General features: G+C 47.0%; 1 protein-coding gene across 1 annotated transcript; it reads right to left on the bottom strand.

Moving 5' to 3' along the window:
* Nucleotides 1–17,720: 17,720 nt before the first annotated feature.
* On the bottom strand, nucleotides 17,721–20,838 carry LOC125546897 (wax ester synthase/diacylglycerol acyltransferase 11-like). Its single transcript, XM_048710995.1, has 7 exons — nucleotides 20,584–20,838; nucleotides 19,320–19,928; nucleotides 19,140–19,206; nucleotides 18,969–19,042; nucleotides 18,426–18,641; nucleotides 18,080–18,217; nucleotides 17,721–17,918 (listed from the first exon to the last, which is right to left on the bottom strand). Exons 1-7 carry the CDS (start codon nucleotides 20,836–20,838, stop codon nucleotides 17,721–17,723), a joined length of 1,557 nt encoding a protein of 518 aa, XP_048566952.1.
* Nucleotides 20,839–25,162: the final 4,324 nt, after the last annotated feature.

Genomic DNA, 25,162 nt, shown 5'->3' with positions numbered 1-25,162 from the left:
CACGTCGCAATAACAGGGGGTGGTGAGTGAGTGAGGATGGCCTGCGCAGCGGTGGAGTAGTAGGCGGTGAGCCTCCGCGCGCACAGCCGGCCACGGGAGGCAGGAGCAGGCGGCACGATCGGCGCTGCTTTGGGCGGCTGGAGCAAGAAGACCAGAGGTTGAAGAAGCACTACGGCCGTTGGATGGACATCGTACGGTTAGTCGAGCTAGAATCGTGCATATTGACTAAGTTGACAATGCCCTTCGTCCCCGTCAACTTAGTAGGCCCACTATACTGGGTCCCAGCTAGCAGGGGGAGTATTCATTTTTTTTGTGCGTAATAAGGAGGCACTTCCTTGCGTGCGAAGATATAGTTGGTGGGTCCGAGCTGTCAGCGGCGTTAATTTTTTTTCGCGAAATACAGAGGCCGTTTCGGTGGGTCCCAGATGTCAGGTGGAGGAAATCATTATTTTGCGCGTAATAAGGAGGCATTTCCTTGCGTGCGGCCGTGGACCCAGCTGTCGGCCTCTCCACGTACAGTCCACTTCAGATGCATGTCGGTCGTTGACCACGCTGCCCACGCCACTCCGAGAGCACCAGGGCGGTGGACGACGGCGAGGCCTAGGAAGGGAACGACACGGAGGCAGGGAAGACTCGGCCGTTGTTTTTGTTTCCCACGGAGGGGAGTACGACTGTACGAGGGTTTACTGGTTTGTCTGTAGTTGCCGGAGAATAACAGCAGGTGTGGGTGAGTAGAGGGATGGCTAGGCCAGCGATAGGAATATGATGGGGTGGTGAGGCCTGCGGGGCAGCACAGCCGGCCGCGGGGAGGAGGGAGCAGGCAGTCCCGCCGGCGCTTGTTTGAGCGGCTGGAGCAGCAAGAGCAGAGATTGAAGAAGCACGACGACCGTTGGATGGACATCCAACAGTATACAGGCCATCTGTGGAAAGCCTCAAATCTGTGGAAAACAGCATACAGCCCATCTGCCATTATTTCAAATAATTCACAGCCCATTTGCTAATTCTTACGGGGTTTTTTGGAGCCCATATTCTTTATGTTAGCATTACAGCCCATATTGTGGCCATGGTTAAAAAATTATACGCAATTTTGCATATGTCGGTGCGGTCTGAACTGTTTTTAATACCGAAATTTCGAGTCACATTCAGACTGGTTTTAAAAATAAATGTATATCAATATAAAATCCAATAAATTGTCCACGCATAAAATCAATGCAATTTAAAATCTCGAAATGAAAAAAAATTGAAAATAATTGCCGGTTTGATGTGTTTTAAAAATGTACAGCCCATTTCTCATTACTGATAGGCCATTTTCTCGGCCAGACGAATGAAGCTCTCCTCGTCTTGAAAGATTTGCAACCCAGCAAGCCTAATAAAGCGACTTACTTGCCAAATCACAAAAGAACTGGGCTAGCCATTTTTAGAAAAAAAACTACTAGGCTGGTCTGTGGTAAACATAAAAGAAAAGGCTCTCTAGACAGGCCAGAGTGTCCCGCACAGCCCAGTTGACACCCTGCTTCCGTCTAAAAAACAAATTAGATAAATGCCACTCCAATTATGGCGATTCATAAAAATGCCACTGCAATTTCCAAACTTTGAAAAATGCCACTGCAATTTTTGCAAACTTTGAAAAACACCACTGTAGTTTGCAAACTTTGAAAAACGCCACTCCAGACTTCGAAAAATGCCACTGGAAATGGCATGAAATGGCATTTTTCAAAGTTTGGAAGTTGCAGTGGAATTTCTCGGATACACCAGATTTGGAGTGGTATTTATCAAATTAACCCAAAACAAAAATAACTGGGCGAGCTGCTGGGTCCCTGGTGTCATCCGCTCATTGTGCAATTCTCTCGTTTATTGACTATGTTGACAATGGCATGGGACCCAGATGTCAGAAATCCACTAGGAGGAGCCATTTTTTTATTGGCTTGAAATAAGGAGGCACTTGCTTGCGTACTGCCATGACCTTGGCGGGTCCCTGTTGTCATCCTCTCCACGTACAGTACCAGTTAGTCGTGCTTCAAAACTGATCGGCACGCCATTAAAAAAATAAAGGTCGATAACTAATGCAGCACCTTCGGCCAACGCGGCCAGATCGAATTTTGCACGAGAAATTACACACCATGTTTCATTGACATGTGGTCCCATTCCAACATATCAGTGAGACAACGGCGAGTAGTAGGAGTATTTCCGAACGGACGTGTAGGCCGGGGCGCCTCTTCGTGAACCGTGGCAAACTCGCAACCGTCCACCAACTCTTCGCCTTTCCCTCTCGATTTGGAACTGTTGTCATATGCTCTTCCTCTCCCTCCTCCATTTTCCTTCAGCCCTTCACCCTTTCTTCTGCCATTGTTCGATTGTCTTCTCCATGGAGGGAACAGGCCGGAAACGACCCCGTTATTCTTGCCCCGATCTGAAAGATGACGTGGTGGAGGAACTCATTAATTGGTGTGATGTCATCACCTCGGCTAGCATGGCAGGTTCGTTCAAGCCCATTCTCGACTCAACTAATAACATCATTACAAAGAACCCAAGAGTCAAGGAGCGGTTTGATTTCCCCTATCTTCTTCACCGTGACCCTGATGACTGGCGACGGCACGACGGAGGCCTCGCCCTGTGCCAGTTGATGCCGCTTGATAATGATACGTATGATGTTAAGATGCCATCGCTCGAGGGCAAGGCTTGGGCGGGCGCAAATGGAGATTGGGCTGTTTACATTGGGTCCAACTGCGAGTGGGAACTTGTGAATGTGTACACTCGTCACCGGGTTCCACTTCCAAAAATCTCAGCACACTACCCAGAGGTTGAGCACACCGGTAATGTACGCACGTTCAAATACGATCATGGTGACTGTCTTCTATGGAAGATAGCAATTTGTCGAGTTCCCAACCGCTCTTGGAATTACAATAACTATGAAGTTGTTGCTATCTTCGACAAGCTTGTTGCCATCCTTAGTGGTTTGCCTCGATGGACATTGCTCAAAAATCAGTTTCTGTGCACGAATGAGTACTGTGATGCAATTCAATACGAGGGCCTTGTGTTTTCTTCCACCACTCGTGGCACTATTTTTGCATGGTATCCTCGTAGTTTCGGTACGTTTGTCTTCCACCGTAATTATAATTGTTTCATCCACATGCATGCGGGTTAGCAAGTTTCCCTTTACTAATTAACCTTCTTCTTGTGTTTCCAAGGTCCTGTGAACATCCCACCACCTATACTTGAAAAATTTATAACCAAGGGGGAGATACCGATGGTGATGATCACGAGCAGTGCCCATATACTCTGTGGCACCTGGCAACTAATTCCAATGGATCACCTCTTCTTGTGTGTATACAGCCCACTGATGATGTTACTGCTAAGGAAGCAGGTGTCTCCCATGGTCGCACTCTCCGGACCTATTCCAACACCTGTTGCATGGTATTCGGGATGGATACTAGTGTGCTAGCGCCAACTCCTTCTCCCTGGCACAGAATTGATAGTCTTGGAGAAAACTCGCTCTTCCTTGACAAAACTATCCGATGATGGTGAAAGGCGATCCAACTGCTGTTGACACATTTATGAGAAGCAACTGTGTCTATACCTCGGACATTTGGGTGGTTCCCTACCCTGGTACTGATATAGTAGGCCGCTTCATCCTGGATGATCAGTCCTGCGTTGGTCTCCAGATCGACAATGGATGGCCCGTCCCAGAGAATCACTTGTGGTTCAAAGCAAGCGTTTCCAATGCGGCGGAATGGTTGAGTTGAAGTTCATTTCATGGCTTGTTATTTGTTGTGTGGTGAAAACTTTAGTATTTATAATGTATCCTCGTTGTCGATGTGGGTTGATGACCTGTTGTATGTAATAAAATGATATGCCTGTGATAAACTTACTAAATTTATGAATGGCTTTCGAGTCGCTTCTCTAAATTTGTACTAGCTTCACATGCTTCGCGCGTCGGGCGGGTGTTTTTACTGTAGCCATATGTTAATGTGTTCATTGTACGTAACCAGCACCTCGAATCCTCGATACTAGTATACTATATGCTAGTAGGAGTAAGTAGTAGGAGTAGTAGGGTGGCATGGGCCAGAACAAGCATTCACGTCCAGGAGTACGGCACACGCCACCACCATGACATCCATCTGACACCATATTATTTCTTGGAGTCCGTGCTAGAGCAATCTCTTCAACCTCATCGTTTCTCTAACTTCAGCCATCGCGCGGCGGGCGAGGTGGGGGTTTGCCGATAGTCGGTTTCCTTAACTGCGGTCCCACTTGTAAGGCCAACTCCAACGCACGACCCCAAATGCACCTCCGTTTTGCACGAACTCCAACGATAATTTTGACTAGAAAAGCAAGACCAAAGAAAACAAGAACCACAAGAATACATTTTACTACTCCTGTAAGTTGGATTAGTGCCTTCTCGATGCATTCATTGTTGATCTACGGAGGCTCGATCTTGCGTGCTTCTTTCTTCTTCGAGTGTAAAGAAGTAGACGTTGCTTCCTCACATCTAGTCTCATGTCTAGCCTCTATTCTAGTAGGAGTATCAACAAGTGCACTAATCTCATCCGAGAGCAGAACCGAAGATTTGGTTGGGTTCTTCCTCCTTTTGCCGACACGTGGGACATCCAACATCCAGGTCGTGTCATGAAAGAAAATAGAGTGGTAGTTGAAGCCACGAGATTTGCATCTTGGGTTAAACTATAAATAGAATCTTACTACTCTTGAGTAACTCCAAAAGCGGACACCGAAGATCTTTATTGGATTTGTTTTTCATCACTAGCACGTCGAGGTGAAAGATGTGCAGGTTCAGTGGGTCCTCTTGCGTTTTCATTGACATGTTGGGCCGCATGTGAGCAAACAGACGATGGGCTCCGCGCGTCCGCTGGCTGGCTGAGAAGAGAGATAGAGGAGGGCTGAGCACGGACTGCAGGAAATTTGTTCTACGTACCTCGATATAGGCTCGATATAGTGGGGTGGCATGGGCCATAACTAGCATTCACGTCTAGCAGTACGGCACACGCCACCCACACGAGTCCCATCCGACACCAATTTTCTTGGAGTCCGTGCTACAGCCATATCTTCTCCCTCCTGTTTTCTCAGCCATTGCATGGTGGGCGGGGTGGGGGTTTGCCGATAGTCGGTTTGCTCAACTGCGGTCCCACTTGTAAGTGAAAATGCAACACCGCACGCATTCCCGCTTGAGCGGCATGCCGGACCAACCGTGTGGGGGTGCGACGCGAACACGACAGGCTTTTCCTTTTGAACTCGTAACTTGTAAAATTTGGTTCTACTCCATGGCGCGACCGGTAGATAGAAAGTAACGATTTTGCCTAGAGTAATGAGAAGTTTGGTTCTGGCGCCGTTCATGCATGGAGTACGTACGAAAATTATGAAGTTGATGCGAAATGTAAGATAATTACTGTAGTATCATATACTACTACATGGATTTGACGGAAAGATAAAAATACATATGGATCCATCAACATTCAATGACATCCTCACGCCCTAGTGCGCCGGGTCACCAACCGACGTGTGAGGAGCAGCGACGTTGGCGGCGAGCTCAACGTGCTTCTGAACAGTGCCGTCCAAGGTTGCCCTGCGCTCCAAGAAGGCCAGCGTCCTATCGTCCTCCTCTTAAATGTAGTAGTCCTTGTGGACGATTTGCACGTAGACGTGGGTGATTATGTCGATGGTGTCTTGCTGCGCCGGGCGCTGCGCGGCGAGCGCGACCTCGAGGTGGACATTCTCCGGCGCGACGGCGGGCAGTCGCAGGGCCACCAGTGCGTCGAAGAGGTTGTTACCATAGTGGTCGTTGAGGGTGGCAGGCATCGCAGAGCCTGGGCGTGTCGGCTGGAGGCTTACGTCAAAGTCGTCTGCAAGCTTCTTGACGACGGTGAACTTGTCGAGGAAACCGACGAGGACCTCGTTGAACAAGGAGACGAAGCTGTCGTCCAAGCGGCCCTTGCCCTGGCGGCCTCAAGCAATACTACCTGGAGACGTTCCTCGGTGCCGGGCCGTGGGCCGGCGTCGTGGACCATCTGGCACAGCCGGCTGATGCTCGCGCTCATCGCCTCCATGGGTCTAGCGTAGCTTCTAGTCAACTGATCTTGCGATTCGAGTGATCACTCAGCCCTTGGTTAGCGTGCGTAGGTGCGTAGGATTTCGTACTACTCCTCGGCCCTCTACTGCACCTGCCTTTGGCTGTATGATAGGTGGGCCAGCCACCCCCTGGGGCCACGTGTCATTCACCCAAAGGCAGTTGCTGTAAGTCAATGAAGCTGCGTCCCCCTCCGTGCCGGTGTAGTATATTCATCTCACCGGACCTCTAGTTGGGGCCAAACGAGAGAAGTTTGATGTTTACTGGTTTATTGGTCCCCTTTGCATTTTGCGCCAAGTTTTGACCTTTGATTTAACTATTAAATGTTAATACATGTAAACAAAAATGTTGTGTAAGTCACCTTACGAAAACCAAATAATCCCAAAATACTTAGGCACGGTGCATTAACTCCCTCCTTGTTTCTTATTTCGTGACATATCAACCAATGAGAGATGTGGGCCGTGCATGCTTTCAATGACTTGAGACTACCAAACATGACATGCAGTGTTTAGTTCATTGCATGTAATCCTATTAGTACTCTAGTTAGGGGTAGCAAAAAAACATTAAGTTCTCTCGCCGATAGGAATAAAACACCATGTATTTATTTACAGAGGGAGTAGTACATTTTTGGTGACATGCATTACTAGATATTGCTAGTCAAATACTAAAATCCAGATGGACGTGGTAGTACTCCTAAATCCAGACGGTGGTGCTACTAGTACTAGTAGTAGTAGTACCAATGTAGTAGTAGGAGTACTAGCACTGTACTATCCGTTGGTCAAATTATTACGTGCTGCTCCTCACAGTGAAGTGACAAGACCCTGCACCGGAGATGACACCTGAGTATAGGCGCCGTGTTCGGCATACCATAGTCAGCCTCACCGTCTGCAGTCAATATCATCATGGCTGTAGAGCTAGCCTGCTTACAACTAGCCCTATTCGACATAATTTTCCGTGCGTAGATGCCCGTGCATTGCATGGAACACCAAGATTGGGGGTGGACGGCTCCGGCAGCGGCCATCGCGCCAGATTTTTCCACGGCCTTCTACTCCTAGATGTGGTGGGGAGGAGATGAGGCTGATTGTGAGAGACAAGGAGTTGTTTGTAAATAGGGAACAAGTGCGGGCATCTTTTTGCAAAAATGGAGAAGCTTGGTTTGTATGCGTCAGATCTTGATCCGACGGCTATTGGTGAAAGATGGGAGGCACAACATCATCACCAACTCAGGACCTGTTTGATTCGCAGGATTTTGAAAACGTGGGAATAGGACACGGCAATATTACAAGTTTCAAACTGATATTACAAATGTTAGGAGTAATGCTGCACCTACGAAGAGGGGATTACTAGGAAGTTTACGTAAGAACTTTCGTTACTTTAGGTGGATGCAACATTATCGTACAAACTAAAATCCACCGCCCTGACAAGTCACTAATGGGCAAATAAGTTTTCGAGTCTCTGGCCACTTGATGTTTCAAAAACAAATTCAGCTTCTGCGGAGAAATGAGCTCCACCGTGTACCCGCGCGGGTGTGGCTGGGCACGAAGCGTGAGTACGTGCATGGTGCACCTATTCTCTTCTTGTATACGTACACCACCTACGTGGGGTTGTGTGAGAGATATACAAACCTAGAGAGATATAGTGTGTGGGTTCTTGAGAGTTTTTTTTGTGGGGGGGGGTCAATCAAAAAATTTAACATATGCAATGTGTGTGAAATAGAGTCCTGGATATAACATATATATAAAGGGGCGATCCACGAGAAGAGAGTGGAGGTATCATCGGCTTGAGGTGTCCCATAGAATCGAAGAGAGGGATGATGTGTGTGTGTGCGCGCGCGCGCGATTGGTAAAGAGTGCCATCGAATTTGTGTGTGCCCACGTCAAAGATATAGAGTGGCTGGCCTACTGGAACATGAGATGGGACATGTGCAGTTTGTCTCTGTGGCATGGATACCTACCTGCAGCGCTCGACTATCGGTGTGTGGTGGGGGAAGAGGGAGGCCCAATTAACTATAGAGGTACAATGGTTGGTATATGTGTGGAGGAGGAGAGAGGCCTACCTCATGTATTAAGGAGATCGATCTGCCTCATGTATTGAGGGAGATCGATCGGCATCCATGCATATGTGCAGGAGATGAATAAGGTTGGGAGAGAGACAGAGCTAGAGTGTTGGAGGGGGTGGTAGTGGAGTTGCTTCTAACAAATGGTGGGATAGGCTTGCTAGACAAACGGAGGGCACGCCCGGAATATCAATAAGAGAGGAGATGGCTGCTTGTTATCTGTGCACGTGCGTGTGAGAGACGGGTCAGGAGGCATGCATGAATGATGAGGGGGGACGATGTGGCTGTGGTAAGCAGACGTAGCTACATAGGAAGATCAATCGCCCTTTGTAAGATAAAGGAGAGACATAACTTGTGAGGTACGTCGATCGATGGGGGGGTAGTTAAAGTCGATCTAGGTATATGTTGGGAGATCGATCTGTATACATGCATGTGTGTGTTAGAAGCAAATGAGGCACGAGGAGAAGGATAGAGAGAGAGGGATGCATGTAGGAGGTGGTATGAGAGGCATACTATATCGAGGGGGAGGAGTGTGCGAGTACGAGAATGATGAAAAGAGTGGTGGGAGTGAGGCATGGACGGTGACAAGAGAAGAGGGGAAGCTTGTGTTTGTGCTAGGCACACCTGGCTAGAGAGGCATATAATCGATGTGTGCCGTAAAGAAGGAGCTGGGGGGCCTACACACACCGTGGGTGAACGACCTAAACTGAAAAGACGAATTTGCATGATGGAGCTAGAGAATGCTGAGGGAGGGTGAGAGGGATGCGGGCGTGTGCATGCACAAGAGAAAGTTAGCGCTAGCTACAAAGATAAGAGGGTTGTGTGGGTGTAAAAGACGAATAGAGATCATATATACTTCATTATAAAAAGTGAATTCGGATATTTGAAGAATTTATCATAGTGTTTCAAACCGACGGATGTGTGAATATATATAACGGTGATACACGTGGTGTGGTTATGAACATGGTATACTACATTTAATATGTTTTATCTCTACTCTTATAAAAAACGGAGTTGTTGATGATGGTGTGCCTGCCATACTGCATTATAGGCCGTCTGATTTATATCTGGCGGATAGCAAGGAAACTATGATGGTTGAAGTTGGCAACAATCATGATTGTAGATTCTTATTGAAATAGATAAACGAATTCAAATTTAGTTCGAATTGCAGCGGTAGTATAGACATTTGGAATGCACTAAAATGTTGGTATGAGTAGGTTACATGCATTATACAGCAAGCGAAAAATTTTAATCGGACATAACATGGATTCATACTCCCTCCTTCCATCTATATAGGGCGTAATGAGATTTTTAAGACCGCCTTTGACTATTGACAAGATTAATAGTACATGACATGCACAATGTGAAAATTATATCATTGAAAGAACCTTCCATAGACGAATTTAACGGTGTGCTTTGTGTAAGTTGCATGTCATATATCATTGCTCTAATATTTGGTCAAAGTTAGCATCGAAAAACGCATTAGGCCCTATATAGATGGAAGGAGGGAGTAGCTTTGAATAGCATTTGTATAGTAAAACGGGGCAAGACTCTCTCTTTGTGTGGTGTGAATAGTTTTATTTTTTCGTTTTCTTTTTGGTTGAGGGAAGTGCGAATTGATTTGGTACGTACAAGTACAATATTACTACACGTTAGGCTTGTCCCTAAAATTCAACCCGCGTCTTGTTATATCCTAAAAATTCAGATATCGTGCTCCCACAACTAGCGCCTTCACAGCCCGTGCCTTGCTATCCCGAAATTACAACGCGTGCGAAAACTCCCTCCAGCTGCCAAATCCCGACAAGCGAAATCCCCCTTCTAACCCTGAGCCGAAAGGGCCGCTAGTTCAAATCGGTGGGGGGTACTTTTGTAACACACCCTACATTTTGGACAAGCGCGTTCCTAAGTCATGCTTCACCCCCTCCCATCGCCCCCTTTTCGCCATTCGAAATCCCAGGCCGCCATAACCTCTCTGCTCCAGCCACGAAACCCCACCCTCCTCCGTCCGCCACGTCATCGTTGCCCAGCCGGAGCCTCTTCCCCGACGATGTCGTCCAGCGCAACAGCTCGACGTCCCTCATCCACCTCCCCGGACGAGGATCCATCGTCCATCTCGTCGTCCCGCCGGTTCAGCCGCCCCGACCTCCACCTCCAAGGAGTTGCTCCGACGATCGCCTCGTCTATTGCGGCTGCTCCATCCCCACAGCGCCGCCTTAACCTGCTCCATCGGAACCGCAGCATCCTCACCGACTCCTCAGACGAAGCCGAGGCCTACTCGGCGCCACCAAAGAGGTTGTACACTCATCACATCGCACCTTCTCCTTAACTTGACCTCCCGGCGCCGACGGTGCTCCATCTCGCACCCCCATGGAGCGGCTACCTTGAAGCCAGCGCCACGAGCGACATCTCCACGGCGGCACTCCCCCAGTGCGAGGCCTCTTCGGTGGCGGCGTCCATACCAGCCGGATCTGTTGCTGCTGCTCCGGCTCTCTCTCGATCGCTCGCTCGCCCAGCTGCTGCTGCTCCGGCTCTCGCTCGATCGCTCGCTCGCCCAGCTGCTGTTGCTCTCCCCCTCGCTCATGCTGCTGCTCTGCTCCGATTAAGCCACACATCATTCGACTGAATCGACTTTGGGTCAGTCGATTTTCAGGGGTTGGGGGGCTCGCCGAAGTTAAGGAAGAACCACCCGCAGCGGGGACGGGGGCTCCCCAGAGAGGTACCCCACTATCTATCTTAGTTTTCAGGGTGGGGGCGGGGGCCTAGAGGGCTGGCCGGGGCGGCGGTGGCGAGTTGTTTCGGGGCGGCGAGGCGGCGCTAGGGCCAGAGGTTCGGCCAGTGGTGGCTGGCGGCTCAGGGGGGTGCAGGTTGAAGATGAACTGCAGGCCCTCCCTAAACTACATGTCAAGTGCCTCTCTGCTACCATTGCGTTCGGTTTCGACAGTAGCATTCAGATTCCACAGTAAATTTCAGTTTCGACAGTTAAGTTCAGAGTCAACAGTTTTTACCTCATCTGTTGTAGTCAGGTGGTTTTTGGTGATGTTAATTTTACATCCATTTTACATCATCTATTGGAGATGCTATTAGAATCCCACTTGAGATTGACGATGTCTGTCTTGTGCTGCTTCAACCTTGACGTCTTACGGCTCACCGGAGCTGCTCCAACAACAGAACGATCCATCACAACAGAGCAGTGCCCTGGACGCCATCTACAGATTCCTCAGATCTCCCTCCACACCTCCGACAGCCACCTCTGCCTCAACTGCTTCAGCGACCAACCCAATGATGCTGAGGTCGACACGGCTACGGCAAAGAGGTTGTACACTTGTTGCATCACTTATTACTATACATTCACGTTGATCCATTAGGCTATTTTGGTTCAACGGAAAAACATCAATCCACTAGTTGTTACCATCACTCTGCTTGCTCTCCTTACATAATCTCACCATATTTTTTTCGTATGCATGTCAGATATTGTACATAGTCATGTTGAACATGTAGAGAAAAAGAGAAGAGTTTTGCGCGGCAATACAATGTCATGCAGACATCGCTCCATGGTGGGTTCAATGGCAAACCCTCCCCACCCCTCTCCAGATTGTAATCCAGAGGAAGATATCTGTTCTGAGGCAGATTCGGACGCCGCTGACCACTCCTATTTACCCCCCAAGGTGTTTGCTCTACCTTGGCATGATGATGTTAGTCATATCATGCATATGTTTCCTTGCAGTGCCTACTTTTGACATCATATATGTCATCTGCTTAGTTTAGACATGTTCTGTAATGCCACCTGTTTAGTTTCTATATCATATATGGGAATTATGCAGTCTCATGTCTTTTAGCCAGCCATAATATATGTGAAATGTGCAATGCCATCCTGTTTAACCAGGCATCATATATTTGAATGATATCTTGCCCATCCTTTTCTTCATTACATTTCCATTTGTCGACAATGTTTGTACATTAAACTACTCTTCCTGTGAATCAGCCATTTGGGTGGGAGATGGAAAAATCTGGAGTGAAAACAAGGCCTTCAGAGCAGACGGTGCTACCTGTTGAAGCAGATCTCTTGTTGGGTCCCGATAGCTCCTCAGAGATGGATTCTGAGACAGATGACCAGTCCTATTCCCCCACTGAGGTGTATGCTCTAACTTGGCACGGTTATACTGCTCATATCATGCATACAGTGTCTTGCAGTGCATAGTTTAGACATCATATACACAATATTCAACACCATGTTCTTAGTTCAGGCATCATATCGAATGCCCTCTGTTTAGCATATAAATCACATATGTGAATTAAATGATGCGATCCTGATTACTTAGATAGCATGTAGGTGAATTATGTCATGCGATCCTGTTTAGTTATTCATCATATCTTTGAATTATGTTATGCTATGCTATCCAGTTTAGATAGACATCATATATGTGAAATTATGTCATGCTATCCGTTTTAGTTAAACAATATACATGTCAACTATTTCATGCCCTCTTTTTTCCACACTATCTATTGCATCTGTCTCTCATACAATGTCTGTACATTCAACTATGTTTCCTGTTTATCAGCCATTTGAATTGGAGCGGGTGATGCCAGTATCTAGCGGACTAAAAACACGGTCTTCAAATAAAACAGTGCTACCTCTTGATGGAGATAGCACCCCGGTTGTACATGCACAAGAACTAGCCCTACCACACATAACCTAAACTCTCGCAGATTGTACCCCTACTACGATGGACAGAGAACCAGCTTCACCCAATCTAACCCTAACCCCAGCCTATAGTAACCCAGTTCCTGTTGACACAACACCATCTCCACCACAGAGCTCCCAAACAAGAGCAGTTAGTAAGACAGCTCCAGTGCCCAAAGGGCCAGTACTATCAAGGCGAACCCCAACTCCACCAGTTAGTATGCTTATTCCTGTGGAGGAAGCACAACCAGCTAGTCGTAGTTTAGCATCTATCGCATTTGATGTTGTTAAATCGTATGTGCGTATCTTCCCATCTTGGAAATATTATACTGAAGATGAAGGAAAATGCCAGTTGCAGGTGTTTGTCCAGGATTTATGTGTAAGTAATGTTATTCATGGCAATTACATTGCTTCGTCTCATACATCCTACCTCCATGATGGTTATAATACAACAAATTTTCCCATTTTTCTCTATAGAGAAGGACTGATTTGGAAACTCAGGATGAGGTAACCTGTGCTAATACCTCTGCTATCTTCAAGAATGCTTGGTGGAAGTATCGGAATTACCTGAAGAAAACGTACTTCACCGGCAAAGAAACTCATCAAATTCCCTTACGTTCTCCTGAGACACATTTACTGGACAATGACTGGGAATGTCTTGTTCTGTACTGGTCCCGAACCAAGTATGTGGTAAGGTCTATGAGCTCATTTTCTATTTTTAAGTATTATATTCATGCTAAACTTGTTATGTGTCTGCTTGTTTCTTCTTTTAGAATGCTGACAGAATATTGGGGAAGAGTGCCTTATTAAGAAATGGTAAAGGAAGTAATGCAGATAAGGTTCAGGATAGTGACACATCCTGTCTTGGTTTAGTGTTGGAGTTACTGGCCACTACCGCTTGCACAAGCTATTCAAACTCACTGTGTGAATCAGTTCGGTTTCTTGAGTCTCAACTACAAGCTGAAAGACATCAATCAGCTGTGCTGCGACAAGAAGCGGAAGGACTGCGGAAGTCCCTGGAGCATTCAGATGCATACTTTCTGGTGCAACAGCAAGCGTTGGAGGATTTTAGCGCCAAACAGGACAAAGCTAATCAGCTTGCTAAGCTTATTGCCAGCATGGTGGATACCCGGGATAACGTTTCTTGAGCTCTTCTGAAGTTGTTTCAGTTATGCTCTTGTTTTGCTGCCGCGTTTATTTGCACTGGTGGCCAATTTTGATGGCCAGTGTATATGATATGCTGCTTTGTTCCCTATATTTGCACTGGTGGCGAACTTTGATGCCCAGTGGATGTAATATGTGTAATACTCGTGATAGCCTAGCGTTAGTTGCTTGCTTATTTATTTCCTTGTTGTCTTGTTTATTTGTTTGCTTGTAGTCATTGCAGTTCTTTTTCCACAGTTAACTAGTGGCAGCAATAACCTATTTTTTAAAACTAGGCCACAATAACCATGGGCTAATATTTACTGTAGTGACACTGGGCCTCCTACGGGCCGTAGAAACAGTGGGCCTTCTACGGGCCGTAGAAACAGTAGGCCTTCTATGGGCCGTAGAAACAATGGGCCTTCTACGGGCCGTATCATCAATGGGCCTTATACGGGCCGTATGATCGATTGGCCAAACATGGGCCAATAACAGGCCGCATTATGGCCGTAAACGGGCTAGAGTTGGAATCGTCCGTTCATGGGCCGACCGTAACGGGCCATCATTAATAGGCCGTATTTGATGACGCTATGAAAATGGCCCAACGTATTAACGGACCACAAACGGGCCGACTGTATCCACGGGCTGAATTTGCCCCACAAGCAGAAAATGACAGTAACGGGCCGTAAGTAAACGAATGCTGGAAATGAGCCCAAGAATAAATGGGCTCTGAGAAGGCCGAAAGATAACATGGGCTGGAAACGGCCCAACATAATAATGGGCCGTTAATGGGTATAGAGTGATACACTGTTCATTACAGGCCAGTTTCACCACAGGCCGTTAATGGGTGTAAACTGATACACTATTCATTACGGGTCAGTTTCACCACGGGCCGTTAATAGGCCAAGAGTTACATAGGGCCTCATATGGGCCGAAAGACGTCATGGGCCATACATGGGCCAGAAGTGAAAACGGGCTGGAATCATATTGGATGGCCTAGATGACGCTACTGGGCCTAATTCGGATAGGGCGTAACGGGCCTTGGGTTAGTGGGCTGTAAATGGGCTATATGCGAACAGACCGTTAACAGGCTTTCCATGGGCCGGCCCGCCACCTTTTGACCAAGTCAAACGGGCCGGCCTTTTCACAGGAATGTGCCTCTGTTGGGTCGTGCCACGTGCCGATGTATCATAGGCGCCTATCTGACCCACTGACGAGCTGACACGTGTTTCGTCCGGCCAATAAGAATTTTACACGTGGAAATTTCCCATTGGTCGGGGCTGTTAACGGGTTATCAGATCCAAAACCCGACCCGATAGCTTAACGGCGTTCCGTTACGGTGGATGCCACGTGTCAGTCACCCTTGACGAAAGCACTTCTGTGACGCGTGATTTATCATCATGGAAGTGGACACTTCCGTGATGATAATTTTGGTAATGTCATAGAACAGTTCTACGACAGCACAGGTATGACTATCTTGATTCTGTCATAAATTTGTCATGGATGTACATGCATGACAAAAAAGCGACCAACTGTGACAAACACGTATCATCACGGAAGTGTATTTTTTGTAGTGCTAGTACGCACCGCGGTAGAGGATGCAGTTATTAGGGCATGCTTGTATCTTCTGCACCTCCAATCCTAGAGGGCATAGAACCTTCTTTGTTCTGTACATACTGTCGGGCAATTCGTTATCCTTTGGAAGCTTCTTCTTCAATATTTTTAGTAGCTTCTCCAATCCGTTGTCAGATACACCATTGTCTGCCTTCCGTTGCAGCAATTCCAGTGTGATATCGAGCTTTTTGTTGCCATCTTCGCAATTTGGGTACAACCCTTTTTTGTGATTCTCTAACATGCGATCGAACTTCAACTTCTCCTTTTCACTTTGGCATTGTCACTTTGCATCAACAATGACCCGGCGAAGATCATCATCCGGCACATCATCTGGTTCCTCTTGATCTTCAGCTTCCCCCGTTGCAGCATCACCGTATTCAGGGGGCGAATAGTTGTCATCATCCTCTTCTTCTTCGTTGTCTTCCATCATAACCCCTCTTTCTCCATGCTTGGTCCAAACATTATAGTGTGGCATGAAACCCTTCTCAAGCAGGTGGATGTGAAGGGTTTTCAAGTCAGAGTAAAACTTCGTATTCCCACATATAGGGCATGGACAACACATGAAATCATTTTGCTTCTTTGCCTCAGCCACTTCGAGAAAATTATGCACGCCCTTAATGTACTCGGAGGTGCGTCTGTCATCGTACATCCATTGCTGGTTCATATGCGTGCATTATATATAATTAAGTGTGTCAAAAACCATTACAGAATATTATGAATAGAGAAGTGACCAAATTAATAGAAGTTTATCATCACATTAAGTTCATACATAGTTCATACATAGTTCTCATTGAACAACATATAGCTCTATAGAGCATCTAATTAAAACATACATGGAAACTATGTAAAACATTTAAATGCAACAATAAATGCGATCATAATCGCAACTAAGGTAACAGTTGATCCAACGGCATAATGATACCAAGCCTCAGTATGAATGTAATATTTTCTAATCTTTCTAATCTTCAAGCGCATTGCATCCATCTTGATCTTGTGATCATCGACGACATCCGCAACATGCAACTCCAATGCCATCTTATCCTCCTCAATAAATTTCATTTTTTTCTTCAAGTAATTGTTATCTTTTTCAACTAAATTTAACCTCTCGACAAGAGGGTCGGTTGGAATTTCCGGTTCACATACCTCCTAGATAAAAACATCTATGTCACGTTGGTCGACATAATTGTCATAAACACTAAATGAAACAAATAGTTATAAAATATAATATACCACATCCGAATCATAAACAGGACGAGGGCCGACGGGGGCGGATACCAAAACCATCGCACTATATAATAACAAATAATAATAAAAGTAAGAAAATTATACAAGTATCTACCTAAATCATACGAGTAAGAATTTTTTTTTCTTTTAGAAAGAAGATAAGAACAAGAGGCTCACCACGATGGTGCTGGCGATGAGATCGGCGCGGGCGATCGACAGCCGTGAGGACGGGGACGGGACAGACCACCAAACCTAGACAAAATCTTAAGGAAAATGGAGCTTGAACAAGGAGCTTCAAGAGGAGAAAGCTTAAGTGTGGCTCGGGCATTTCATCAAACACCTCATGTGCATAGGAGGTGAGCTAGAGCACCACACACCTCTCCCACGGCCGGCTAGAAAAATAGAGCAGTGGCTCTGTTCGCGGGCAGGGGCGGGGGTATATATAGGCTTCTCTTTAGTCCCGGTTTGTGGCTAAAACCGGGACTAAGGGACAACCTTTGGTCCCGGTTCCAGCCATCAACCGGGACTAAAGATGCTGGTCCAGGAGCGAGGCCCATTGGCCCCAGTTCGTGTCTGGAACCCCCGAGGCCCGGCCGTCGCCCTGGCCTCACGAACCGGGACTGATGCCCCCTTTGGTCCCGGTTCGTGAGTGAACCGGGATTAATGCCCTTACCCAAGCCTCAACCAAAGCCTTGTTTTCTACTAGTGTGATGCAAGGCTTAAATATCAACCGATGACTTCCATTTATATTATCAACAAAGTACTTTGCTTGTGTGTGTGCATTGGATGATTGGTCAACCCCGCTCCAACTTATCACGACTTCTTATGTAACATGTGCAACACTCCTGAGATTATCAAGTCCCTAAACATTGTTGTTATTAATAATACAAGGTGACCTTTGGATATTTTATGTAGTCATGCACTCATGTCTCTCCATGTCTATGTTCTTCCCGCGAACGCTCTTCGACAACACGAGGTTTTCCTGAAGCTGCCTCTCTAATAAGCTTGAGAGACTCGATGAAATCCTCCAAAAGGCCATCAACATTTGGAAGTTGTGCTTCATCTATTGCTAAGACTAGCTTGACAATGTTCATGTAACTCTGATAGTGAATAGTCAGTGCCTGTGGTACACATTAAAATGAAATAATTAGGACTAGTTGCATATCAAGGGTGCCATATTTCCAGGAAAAAACTACAAATTGTATCCCATGAAACAACTGGAGACAATGCACTGATCAAAGAAGATTTTTTTTATTAAATTGAGATTTTCTTCAGAACTTACATGTGGTTGACCATAGATGCTTGGGGCAATGTAGAGGATGGGGTGGCCATACAAAGCTACCTGCTCAGTTGGTCCAACCATGTTGGAGAACAAAATGGTGGTGTTCTTGAACAAGGCATAGCATAGAGAAGCTGTTGCCTGCATACAAGGTTGAATTGCCAAGGTTTACATTGTGATCCAAGATTTCAAGTTAGAGACCTTACATTGAGTAGCACTAGTATGTATGGCAAGAATATATATGATATGACCTATCACGTTAACCATTGAGAGGGACTTCCCTGGGAGAGGATTAACTGAACGAGCCCTTAAAGGACAAGATGAAAATAAGATCAAAATGACTGACGACCTTACTACCGAAGATTTTCTGTATCATCGATGCGCTCCAGTTCGTGAAGACCGATTCCATGGAGCTCTTCTTCCTGTGTGCTACCCTCATTGCCTTCTCGACATACTTGAGAGGGTCGTCATGCTTTTCTATATGGAACGGGAGTAGCATGTAGCCGAGCTGATTTCCCCACTTCACGTCGTTGTCTTTGCCCGATTTCATCATGCTAGCTAGTGTCTGCACATGATACAAATCAACGGTTGTGCATGCGTGCATTTTCAACAAAGATGAAAAATACTTCGTGGTCTCATCCGCAACAACCACCCGCACGATCAAAAGTAAGTTCCTTCTTTTACCCCTATATAAATATTCACGGTTGACAACAAATATTCTTTTAAGAGTATTTTGGATTTTCATGTCAGTGCTCAGGTGAATCTCAGATGATTTTTGTTTTTGTTTTTTGAGCTTCGGATGATGTTTATTTTTCCAATTTTTCACAACATAAGTTTCCTATGTACAATCTTGCTAATCTGATCAAATAGACAACTTCAAGCGGGGGCTTACATGTAGGCCAGTCATCTTCCTTAGGTTGACTATAAATGTGGATCGCACCTTGATGTTCCTTTTGCCGGTTTCACCTGAAATTGGTTAACTAAGGCTATGGCACTTCCATAAAGTAACAACACAACCATCTCATCAACTATGTAAAAAACATCTAAAATTACTTGAGCTCACCTGTTTTCCGGAAATAATAGCGAGACAAGGCAGCAGAAGTCACTCCAAGCAGAACATCATTGACAGTCTGCAAGGTACACATAGGGAGCAGAATTGCAATCCATGGGTGATTGTCTTTTAATTTGAGAGAAAAAGATGAAATAGAATATTCTGCCAAGAAACGGAGAATCGCGTACGTACACAACACATGACGCTCTTGACATACTTGATGTCGTCGAGGCTCAGTTTGTGGTTCAGGAAGCACTTGGGCCGGAACTCGACGCCATCAGCACCTTTGAACAACGCCGGTGGGTCACGTAGCATCGATGCGGCAGTCGCGACAAAACACGCTATATCCACAATGGTGTGCCACACAATAAGAAGTAAAGACACGATCCAGACAGTGAAAACAACCATGGCACCCTTGTCCGCGGATGAAGGCGAGCGCGGTGACAAGGCTTTTATTGTGCTGACACGGCGCGGGGCGGTGGTTGGCAACACCTTAGACGAGCCGGCAGATGCAACGAGAAGGGATAGTAGCGAGGTGCCATCCCCGAGGGAGTGGTGTGCCCGGAAAGCAAGGGCCGCAGCGGCCTCGGAGGTGGGAAAGTCCAAGACATGAAACTCCCAGAGGGGACGGGAGTGGTCCATGGGTAGCGTGGACAGGGAAGACAAGTAGTCCTCAAGAGTCCTGTCCGGCTCAATCAACATGGCAGCGGGGTCAAGGTTTGGGACGATGATGTGTTCGTCTAGTTCCACCGTGGTTCGGACCCACTTTGGGCTCGTGCCCTCCTCCAACTCGTCCATCACCTGCACGAATTAGATGCCTATGAGAAGCTTGACAACTTTTGAATTGTCGTTTTCTTTTCAAACTTTCGCTACTAATCACTCCGGTAGGGCGTACAGGGTGTGCATGTGTTTTTGGTTGTCCTTTTGACACGACATCGAATGATCTTAATATATATTACAGATCATCAAAAACATTTCACTGGATTCATATGCGAACAAAGTTTATAAACATATACATTTCATCAAATACCCGACAGGGAGCATGGGGCGACTTGGGAGCACGAGAGGCCTAGGCGCCGGCGGTGGAGAAGAGAAGGAAGATAGAGGAGAAAGAGTTGACATGTGGGCTCCATCCAGTTATAACGGTCAACTCAATTGTTTAGATAACGGTACTGACCTTTTTGCCACGTGGAGCTGACGAGCGGGTCTTTCAGGTCATAAACGGAATTAAGCCATAACCGTTCAGTAACTAGTGTTTTTCGGAATAGCGCACCAAAATAGTGGTAGTCTTAACAAAATGATGATAGTAGTTTTTTGTGACCCTAACCGGTAACATGACAGTTTTTTGCTATTTACTCAAGGAATCGCCATATGAACTCAGCCTTTCACGCAACACCACGCACGAACACCGCACAACTCAAAATCAAAAGATCGGACCAGGGGACTAGGAACGTACTACTACGCTGCAGAAGCGCGGGTGGCGCAGGAGGGTGGCCTCGATCCCAGCCCGCAACCCAGCCAGGTCGACCGGGGCGCCGAGGCCGAGCACGCACACGATGTACCAGCAGAAGCGCGGCTCTAGGAACAGCCGCCCCACCGGGCTCACCGGCTCCTCCTCCTCCTCCCCCTCCCGCGTCGCCCGTTCGCCCTTGCTGTCCGTCTCTATCGCCAGCTTTCGTTGCCGCAACATGCTACCGCGGCGGAGATCCATATCGTCCCGCGTGAGCGTGCTTGGCGTGCGCGCGCATTTGGTTCCTGCGGAAGCTGGGGCGATCCGCTCCTTTTTGTAGCCGCGCCCGGGACACAGGGGACGCTGCGGCGGTGGCGGAAGGCTGAGCAGTGCGCGTGCATGGTTATTGCGCGCACGCGCGCGTCTTCGCCGGTGCCTCGTGTGAGCTCTTGGCAAAACGTACTTCTCGCGTGGGTTAGGATGCTGGAGCGTGCAGACCATTGGCCGGAGTACTTGATTAGTTGGCATGTACTGAGTACTCTAATTTAATGAGCTAGGGTTCCTACCTTCCACCCGCGCCGCCGCAGATCCACTCCTCTCCGGTGGCCCTAGGGCCACAGGGCACGGTGGATCTCGGCAAGGACCGGCGGGAGAGCTCCGTTTTTAGTTGTTTTTTTCAGTCTTATTAGATTTATGTTGTGCCCAGAAAGACGAGACGACGACAACTTCTTGAGGATGGAATAAAGGTCTTCCCGCTAGACTTCGTTCCAACGGTGCATTTAGCATCGTTGCTGGGCGTGTGGAGGTGTGCTTCCGACGGATCTATTTTTAGTGGATTTGCTCGAATCTCGTCGTTGTTCGTCTACATTCGTGTGTCTTCGAGTTGGATCCTTCTAATCTACGTTATTCTTCATCTGCGGCGGTTGCTATTCTAGTGTGCTGGTCCTACGGGGCCTTAACACGACGATTTCCCTGTGCCCGACTCCGGTGATGGAGGGACGATGACGGCGGCGCACCTTCGGCTCGCTTTAGTGCTTATAGTCGTTGCTAGGTGGTCTATGGATCTGGATGTAATTTTTATTACTTTTGATATTCGTTTTTCTGTTGTAATTGAAAATGAATACATCGGATTTTTTTCTTATTTTTTTAATGAGCAAGATGAGACCGTGAAACGCACAGCTGAGACGGATAGATGCAGCAGTCACTCTACCTAACTGAGGCAAGGAGTGTAAATACTAACTGTTGAGTAAATAGGCAATTTCTCAATTAAATTAATCCACGAGTAAATCACTAGCACGACATTGACACAAATAAACACATACTGATATTCAGTCAAGCTAGCACATACTACACTAATTGCAGAAAGATCTACGTATAACGCTAGCATGGCTAAAACAGAAAACAGTAGGAGCGGGATAAACGAGTTATACCCTCCAGTAGGCCATGCAGAGGCCGCGGCTTTGGTGGCGGCAGCGGCGGCCTTCTTGTCGGCTTCAGCTTTCTCGGCAGCGGCACGTTCAGCGTCGGTGGACATGATGATGATGAAGGCGACGCGAACGTAGAGGAAGTAGACGAACGGAAGCGAGCAGTCGCGTAATCGCTGCCCAAAAACCTATTCGCCCCTCACCCCGTACAAGAACCAGAAGGGCGTGGTTTCGGAGACCTGCTCTCCCGTCGACCGTGTACGCGGCGGACGGGATGGAGTCACCGGCGGCAGCAGCAGCAAGGGAAGGACGGTGGACGTGCGCGTGGAGCAGATGTGATCTGTTCGTGGCGGCTAGGGTTAGGAGACACCGGACGCTTATACCACGTCCGAATCCGTGACAGCCCATGATCCGACGTCTCAGATCGTGGCCCAGCTGTCAGAGAACTCTCCGTTAGTGACTGGCAAAAATAAGCGCGTAGGTGTGAGCTCGGCTCGGCTCAATCCCGCAACCGCGGCGCGTCATGACGAGGCGTGGCGAGGCGGGCGGCGGAGGAGGAGTGCGCGAGGGCCTCTTCTCTTCTCAAGCTCCAATAGCATGTAGAAGAGAAACCCTTATAAACCACTCCAACTCTCCTTCCACTAGCGGGGTGGGACTAAACTTCTCACTACACCTAGTACCACATAACCCACATGGGCCCTTAGAGATTTTTCAGAAATTGCTATATGGGCCTAGAGCCCATCTCAAATTTTAGCAGTCCCCCACCAGATCTCGAGGGCCCATTGTGTCCTCTGTTCCAATTGCTGTTTCGATATACCAGTGTGTTAGTGAAGACCTGTTAAGGTTGAACTTCACCTAGAGCAAGTAGCTACACTCCTTCACAACTGAACAATGGATTATGCCTTGAATTGTCAGTTTGACGTAAAGAAGTTTCACTACATGTCTTACTAGTACTAGGCTACCGAAGGCTGACCCCTCGGGTGGAGCATATAAGTCACACTCCTGGCCTATTCATGAGCTTACTAGAGAACACCCCAATCTCATAGACTGTGACCAACAGTCGGGCTCACATAGGTGTGTTCCTCCAAAGATCCCTCTGTAGGATAGCATCTTGCTTACATAAGCTTTGGAACACATTAAGACAATAGTCATGCTACCATACAGTATCGAGAGTATTGCATCTCCAACGGAGTGGGTTAGTATAGTTACTCTCCTCAGTTCACCACTGGCTTGTTTTCTCAGATCCTAATTCACGGGATCTCCGATCACATAGGTTGGGTTACTACCATGGCAACTCATGTGGGTCTCATACCCATCTCCCTCGATGCATTATCTATCACAACACGTGATAGCCCTTTCGTAAAGGGATCTGCCAGATTCTTAGCCGTATGGACATAGTCCAACGCTATCACTCCGGAGTTTCTTAATTTTCTGACAGCTTTTAATCTCATTCTTATGTGTTTGGTGGACTTCATGTTGTCCTTTGAACTCTTCACCTTGGTGATGACAGTCTGATTGTCACAGTTCATAAGGATAGCCGGAACCGGTTTATCAACCAATGGCAAGTCCATGAAAAGATCTCGAAGCCATCTCGCTTCAACACCAGATGTGTCTAATGTTGTTAATTCTGCTTCCATTGTCGATCTCGTTAAGATCGTTTGCTTGCAAGACTTTCAGGAAACAGCGCCACCTCCAAGAGTAAACATATACCCAGTTGTGGCCTTCATCTCATCAGCATCAGAGATCCAATTCGCATCACTATACCCTTCAAGTACCGACGGATATCCGGTATAGTGAAGTCCATAGTTCATAGTACCTTTCAGATAGCGCATAACTCTCTCAACAGTATGCCAATGTACATCACCTGGTTTGGAAACAAACCGGCTCAGTTTGCTCACAGCAAACGCGATGTTAGGCCTCGTTGCGCTCGCTAGGTACATCAGTGAACCAATGATTTGAGAGTATCTCAATTGATCTTTAGCCATGCCTTTGGACTTTTGAATCAATACGCTAGGATCATATGGTGTTTGAGATGGCGTGCAGTCCGAATATCCAAAATGACTCAACACCTTCTCAACATAGTGGGATTGCAGAAGTGCAATTCCGCCCTCATTATCTCTCAGTAGCTTGATGTTCAAGATAACATCAGCCACACCAAGGTCTTTCATCTCAAAGTTCTGAGATAGAAATGATTTGACCTCCTCAATGACTTTGAGGTTTGTTCCGAATATTAGTATGTCATCAACATACAAGCACAGTATAACTCCTTCGCCCCCACCATGGCGATAGTATACACATTTGTCAGCCTCATTAACAACGAAACCAACAGATGTCAGAGTTGTATTAAACTTATCATGCCATTGCTTAGGTGCTTGTTTCAGGCCATATAAAGATTTTATCAACCTACACACCTTTCTTTCCTGACCATCTATCACAAAGCCATCAGGCTGTTGCATGTAGATTTTCTCCTTTAGCTCTCCATTTAGAAAAGTCGTCTTAACATCCATCTGATGGACGAGAAGACCGTGCGAGGCCACCAACGAGAGTAATACTCGAATGGTGGTCAGTCTAGCCACAGGTGAATAAGTATCAAAGAAATCTTCCTCTTCTTGCTGGTCATAGCCCTTGGCCACAAGCCTAGCCTTGTACTTTTCAATAGTACCGTCGGGCCTAAGCTTCTTTTTGAACACCAACTTACACCCCAGTGGTTTGCAACCATAGGGACGATCAGTGATCTCCCATGTCCCGTTAGCCATGATGGAATCCATCTCGCTACGGACCGCATCCTTCCAGTAGTCAGCTTCTGGAAAGGCATACGCTTCTGAAATAGAAGTGGGAGTATCATCCACAAGGTACATGAAGAAATCATCACCAAAGGTCTTTGCAGTCCTTTGTCTCTTGCCCCTACCAAGGGTTTCCTCGTCATCCTCCTCAGGATTTTCATAATGTGTTTGTTCATAATATTCCATAGGAATGGCAGGTTCAGGAGTCTCCTCAGATTCCTGTCTAGAAGTGCTTTGCATATCTCTCATAGGAAAAATATCCTCGAAGAATGTAGCATCCTTAGACTCCATAATTGTACCGACCTTCTGGTCAGGTACCTCAGATTTCACTACTAGAAATCTATAGCCAACGCTGTTCTTAGCGTAACCCAAATTAAC

Source organism: Triticum urartu, chromosome 3 (assembly GCF_003073215.2).
Source record: "Triticum urartu cultivar G1812 chromosome 3, Tu2.1, whole genome shotgun sequence".
In the NCBI taxonomy this organism is placed as follows: Eukaryota; Viridiplantae; Streptophyta; class Magnoliopsida; order Poales; family Poaceae; genus Triticum; species Triticum urartu.
Note: the sequence above shows the minus strand (reverse complement) of the source record. Positions and strands in the feature narration are given on the sequence as shown.

Coding starts and splice junctions, on each gene's coding strand:
- LOC125546897 (XM_048710995.1), bottom strand. CDS start 20,838: ATGGATCTCCGCCGCGGTAGCATGTTGCGGCAACGAAAGCTGGCGATA. Junction 19,929..20,583: donor CGCGCTTCTGCAGCGTAGTA/GTACGTTCCTAG, acceptor TAATTCGTGCAG/GTGATGGACGAGTTGGAGGA. Junction 19,207..19,319: donor TCAAGAGCGTCATGTGTTGT/GTACGTACGCGA, acceptor TGTACCTTGCAG/ACTGTCAATGATGTTCTGCT.